Raw genomic sequence first — 6,538 nt, 5'->3', positions numbered from 1 at the left:
GGGGGGCTTTTTGTTCAGAATATAAACTTTTCATATATATGTCCACATTTTTCAAAAGATCTTTCATTTGATTAAGATTCTTCTTTCATAGCAACAATACAATTCTTCAACAACTGGAGCTGAGCCTGGGGGGGAAAAAAACAAAACAACATATTCAATGCTAATAGATTTAATAGACCTGAGGTATATCATTAAGATGTGACAGAAGATAACAGCAGTTAAGATCCTGGACAATTTACTATTAAAGCCTTAAGTTCAAAGGAGCTTCCCTCATTGCTAGATTAACTCATGTGAAACTAAATAGCATCACCAATCTAAGACCAAATAAGTTAGTCATTATCGTTATCACCTAGCTCTAGTTTCAGAGGATTCTATGATTCTGGGTTCTGTCCCATTGCATGGCACCTCGGGCAAATGTCTTCTACTATAACTTTGGGCTGAACAAAGCCTTGTGAGTGGATTTAGTAAACAGAAACTGAGAGAAGCTTGTTGTATGTGTATGTCTTTGTTTGTCCCCCACCATTGTTTGACAACTAGTGTTGATGTGTTTATTTCCTGTAACTTAGTGGTTCAGCAAAAAGAGACCCAATAAGTAAGTACCAGGCTTGAAAAAAAAAAGCAAGAAGTAAATACTGGGATTGATCTGTTTCACTAAAATTCTTCAAAATGGTGCTCCAGCATGTCTACAGTCTAATGACAAACAAGTAAAAAATGCAAGATATATATATATATATATCATCATTTAATGTCCATTGCCCATGCTGGCATGGGTTGGACAGTTTGACCAGGGCTGGTAAGCTGAAGGGCTGCACTAGATTCCAGTTTGATTTGGTATGGTTTCTATGGCTGGATGCCCTTCCTAATGACAACCACTCCAAGAGAGTAATGGGTGCTTTTACATGCTGCCAGCACGGGTACCAGTTGCATGACACCAGTATCTACCACGACTATGATTTCACTGAGCTTGATGGATCTTTCTTCTCAAGCACAGCATATTGCCAAAGCTCTCTGTCATTTGTCATTGCCAGAGTCCCAGCGCTCGAAAGGCGATTTTTACATGCCACCGGCACAGATTGCTTGCTCCACGACACCAGCATCAGCCACATTGACTCTGTAAGTTGCAATGCTCAAAAGGTGCTTTTTTTATATATATATATATATATAAGAGAGAGAGAGGCGAGGGGAGGAAGGGGGTAGTGATGCAGGTAAATACAATTAGGCTTCACACACACACAGATACGTGTCAAACCTAATCCTGTTTATCTGCGTCACTACCTCCATATCAGCTCACTTTGGATTTCTCTTATAAACCACTATTGATGCCGTGGACCTAGTCCTGGATAAAGAAATCAGAGTTTTAGCTCCAATTCCTCTAAGCACATCTAGCTCTCACCTAATGTCTATATAACAAAAACATACATACATACATGCATTCATGCTTTGATATACATACAACCAGCAACGTCATAAACTTTTAATGTCCATCCAATGCAACCGTGAAGTTGCATGGGATGGACAGTTTGACAGGCTCTGGCAGAGTTGGAGGACTGCATCATAGTCCAATGACATGGTTTCTACGCCAGATGCACTTCTTAAGATGAGCAAAGATTGGGGTGGATGGAGGGTAAAAAAAGAGTAGAGGTCATGGGATCTGGAAGGGTGCAATGGTGTAGAGGTGAATGTCATGGAGTTGGAGAAGTGATCAATGACAGGAGTTGAGGAGAAGGTGAGGAAGGAGTAGGTGAAGAAGGAGTGGGTGCTGAGTGGGTGAAAAACAGCAAAAGTAATACAAAAGACAGGTGAAGGATGAGGAAGAAGGGAAACCCTATCAATGTGGGTAGGTTATTAGTGTAGGAGTTCAGAGAAGGACATAATAGATGGGGAGGGTGAGAAATGTATAGCGACAGAAGCAATTTGGTAGAGAGGAAGGAATGGTAATTTGGAAGCATAAGAGGGCGGGAAGTTAGCATACATTATATCATTCATATGACGTACAAAACTCTTGGCCTTTAAGTCACTTTGTTGCTTCTGTTACACTTCTGGTCACTTCAGCAATGTAACTACACACATGCTGTGGGTGATTTTTTTTCCTTCTTTGGACTTTTCTATTTTCCTTTCCGACAAAGAGTTATGCTCAAAACATCAACAACCCTTCTTACCAAGCATCAATCTAATACATTCCATGTGCATGTCCACATGTTGTTTGTTATTGTTAATGTTCATTTTATTTGATTTGACTATACACACACACTACAAACTTCCTAATGTTTCTGCTTACCAAATTCACTCACAAAACACTGGTTGGTCCAGGATTGTAGTAGAAGACACTGGCACGGTGCTGTGCAGTGAGCATGAACCTGAAACCATGTGGTTGCAGAGCAAGCTTCTTAACCCTTTCACTACCAATTACACCTGAAACTGGTCCTTGTTCTGACACAAAATCTAAATGAAAGCCTTCCATCAAAATGTTACTTTATATTCCAAACACCAGTTTAATAATAACAAAGTTGTTTTACTAAATTATTCAAAATTTATTGAAACAAAAAGCAGAGCAATATTGTAACAAAAGGTTTAATAAAACTCAGTTGTTAGCACCTACAAATTCATACCTATGTTTCTTAGAGTATTTTATGGATAGATAATATTCATAAGAACTACACTGAGTGGTAAAACGCTGTACTAGAGAAGGCTTGCTTAACTTATGCAGGCATGAACATGAAATAATGAGGAAGATAATTATAGTGAGCTCAGAACTTATATTGTCTACATAAATTTATTGATGTTATACTCAGCCATTTGTTAGTTACAGTAAATAACCTGAAACCGAGCTTCTTTATGAGCACAGGAAGAGAATATTTGGGGTTAAATCTGAAATTATACTTTCAGTTAACAAATCCAACAAGTAGGTTACAGGTCTGTTACAGATGTCATATAACTTTATATCAAATGAAATATATGATTTTATGCAATACTCACTCTTGCATGTTTTAGTTCTAATTCAACTAGTTCAACAAAATTCTTCCGAAAGTAAGCTATCCTCCGAGTCTTAAATTCTGTTAATTCTGAATAAAGAAAAATAAAAGTATACCAGATTAGACTTTATGTGTTCATACAAAAACAAAATGTGCACAAAATTATAAAATATATATTTATTTTCTTACCTTTCCGAGCATTGTCTGATATTTTCTCAAATTTTTCAAAAGCTTGCAATTGGTTCTTTTCAGCCTGATAAATATTACAAGAACAAAATACAATAATTTTATCTTTGCTAGTCACAAGAGTTGACAAAAAGATCAAGGATAGTACAGGACAACAATGTGAGATTAAAAAAAAAATATGTAAATGATAGAAATAACAAAAACAAGAAAAAAAATCCAAACAAAGAAAATTTCCCTGAAAGGTGGGATGCCTCTAAGGGCTACTTATAGAGACCAGACATAACTAGGATACCCTGACTGCTATCGTATTTTCCTAGCTGGCCTTCTTCAATCTCAGAGTAAGCCCTTCACTCAGACCTTGCCTAACACTCTCATCTTAACTTTCAACAGATTTACTGGCAGACAGTAAATCTGTGAGAACAATTATGTTCTATGTAAATTATGTTCTTTTCCCACATAACTTTATCTGATTTTGTAAATGAACAATCTCATGTGTTTATTTTAATGGCCTAGCCAAAGAAACACTGAGTTTCTTTGTCTTAGGTGTTGGGAAGACACTCAGAAACAAAATTGAAGGAAGGGAAAAAGATTCATTATAATAATCATAATGATAATAATAAAGTAGTTTGCATTAAAATAAAAATATGCTAAAAACTGAGTAAAGATTTCTTTAGAAAAAAATCCACTTCTAATTATAATTAATTTCTTGTTTTTTTTTTTTGCAACAGAACAATTCTCAACTTACCAAAGCAACATCTTTATTTTTTGTTCTAGCTTTATCCAACGCTTTGTTGGCCTGTTCGTAGTCAGCAAGCGCCCGTGATCGGCGATACAGCAGATCTTTAGCAGCAGCAGAATCTCTCATATAATAACGCAATGTGTCACTAATTTTCAAATCTTCATCTGATGCCACTCGTCCTTCAAGTTTCTGCAAATATATAGAAAATATATTTCACTGATAAAATTTCAATTGTTAGTCATCGTCGTCTCTTCTATTCTTCTCAGTTGTGAAGGCATTTTAATCTTGAGAGTAAAAGGTCAAGACCCCTAGTGCCAGTGCCATGCAAAAGTAAAATTTAAAAAAACCCAATATATTGTGTGGTGGTTGGTGATAGGAAGAGCATCCAGCGATAGAAATCATACCAAAACTGAAATATTGAAGGCATGGTCTCTGACTTGATGGATCCTATCAAACCATCCAACTATGCCAGCAGAGAAAACAGAGGTAAAATGATGATAGTGTGAGATATAAGACTTACAAAGCTGCAATAAAAGAAGTTTGTCAAGAAGAGCAATAACATAAAATGTACAAGATAGAAGGGTATCCATTAGATAACCTCCCTAGGGGCAGTGAATGACACAGTACATCCAATCCATGATATAAAATGGCTGATAGTGTAAAAGGTATCCATATGCACTCAACCATAACAACTACACTAAAGGCAACTGACTTTGTTAGTTGTTCCAGCTGTTGTGTATATCAGATGTTGAGGGAATGCAGCAAATGGCAAAACACTTGGCCAACCCAGGCCAGCACACTCACAGCCAGACGACTGAATAGATACACTGGGAGGCATTCATGTCAAATCCAGTTAGGTAACTCAGAGAACCTTTCCTGAAGGTACACAACACTATTTATCCAGCAGCTGAAAACACAGGGGAGAGCTCTACCACAATTTGAGTCATGGAAGTAAAGACGGAACTTTAATACTTTGAGAAACTGAGGATGCTAACCACACAGGATCAATTTTAGGCCAGCGAAAATAAAGTTTAAAATAAGAAAAGGTTGAACTTACTCTTGCTTTCTCTAAGGCTTCAGTTAACCGAGTGAAAATTCTAATCAATAAAAAGATTAAAAAAAAAAGATAATTAGAATGTGTGTGTGTGTGTGTGTGTCTTTCTATCTACCTATATATGTTACAGACAATACAAATTTTACAATTTATCCAAGTAAGCCAATCCAGTAATCCAAGGGATATAGAGAAATAGTTCAGAGTCTAAATAGCTTATAGTACATTTCAATTTCCAGACCAGTAACTGAATGCTTCAAACTTCAATATTCACCTAAGGGAAAATTTCACTTGGGTGAATAGATAATTATTGCTGTATATCTCAGACATTCATCTTCAGTAGACTATGATGATGATGATGAAGAATGTATTAGACTCAACCAAAAGTTTTGTGGCCGATGCCAGTGCTGCCTGACTGGCTCTAGTGCCAGTGGCACATAGAAGGCACCCAATACACTCTTGGAGTGGTTGGCGTTAGGAAGGGCATCCAGCTGTAGAAGCCAAGCCAGATCAGATTAGAGACTGGTGTAGCCTCCTGGCTTGCCAGTCTCCAGTCAAACCGTTCAACCCATGCCAGCATGGAAAACGGACATTAATCGATGATAATGATTCCAAATATAAAAAGATGCTCTAGCATGGCCACAATTCAAAGACTGAACAAGTAAAAGAACATATTGAGTTCTACTAGACAAGAATGAACTGAAACTCAGAAATAGATAAACTTCTCTAACATATCTAAATACTGACCTTAATTAACCAAACAGATATTTGGCTTAAATTCCAAATTGATTTGACTGAAGTCGTTATCAACAAACTAGTATGTCTGTGTGGTTAAGAAGTTCACCTTGCAACCATAGGATTTCAGTACAATTAAACTGTGGGCACCTTGGATTAAGTGTCTTCTACGATAGCCTTGGAGTGACCAACGTCTTGTGAGTGAAATTCAGTAGATAGAAACTGGACACACGCCTGTCATTTATGTTTCTCCAGTTGTCTCTGGATTGTCACTGCTTGAGCACTGGTGACATGTCCTACAGCTTGATGGTTTTGGCATGTGGAAACCAGAGGAGTATTCTGTCTTACTTGAAAACAAGGGTTAGCATCAAGAGGGACACCAGATCCAAGAATACTGCCTCAAGGCATCATCCAACCCATGCCAGCATGGAAAAAAGCATAAAAACAATAATGATGCTGAGGCAACGGTGACTGTAGAAGACTAAGCTGTTTGACTCTCGGTCGGTCTCTGATCGAATAGACATATGTGGCTAAAGGAGTTTCAACTGTGACCGTCCGCTCTTATGGTATATTAGGGACTACATAGGTCAGTGAGTCCATTTTTTAAAGCAGGTGTGATTTGGCTGCTATTTCTAGCAGGTCAAATGACTGTATAGAAGCTCCCTCATTTGTTTGATAAATATAAGTTTTATAAGATGTCAAATATCTGTTCAACTTATTTGCATCTAAACAGAGAGGAAGTAATTATGTTAATTTTTTGAGTAGTAATAATGTAAACTAAACCACTTAGTCACAAATTTACAAAGAGAATAAAATTAACATTAAATTTATGATAGGAGAAAAACAAAATTGCCA

At 37.0% G+C, this 6,538-nt stretch overlaps 1 protein-coding gene across 1 annotated transcript in view; it reads right to left on the bottom strand.

The window, feature by feature from the left end:
* Nucleotides 1-6,538, bottom strand: part of LOC106873606 (sorting nexin-6) — a 39,042-nt gene continuing 32,504 nt past the window's right edge. The window contains exons 10-14 of the mRNA XM_014921050.2: nucleotides 4,955-4,994; nucleotides 3,904-4,086; nucleotides 3,162-3,225; nucleotides 2,977-3,062; nucleotides 1-125 (exon numbers count right to left, since the gene is read on the bottom strand). Of these exons, the coding sequence (XP_014776536.1) occupies nucleotides 72-125; nucleotides 2,977-3,062; nucleotides 3,162-3,225; nucleotides 3,904-4,086; nucleotides 4,955-4,994 (427 nt within the window). The 3' untranslated portion in view covers nucleotides 1-71. The remainder of the gene's footprint in view (nucleotides 126-2,976; nucleotides 3,063-3,161; nucleotides 3,226-3,903; nucleotides 4,087-4,954; nucleotides 4,995-6,538) is intronic.

Source organism: Octopus bimaculoides, chromosome 6 (assembly GCF_001194135.2).
Source record: "Octopus bimaculoides isolate UCB-OBI-ISO-001 chromosome 6, ASM119413v2, whole genome shotgun sequence".
NCBI lineage: Eukaryota > Metazoa > Mollusca > Cephalopoda > Octopoda > Octopodidae > Octopus > Octopus bimaculoides.
This window is presented reverse-complemented; position numbering and strand designations above follow the sequence as displayed.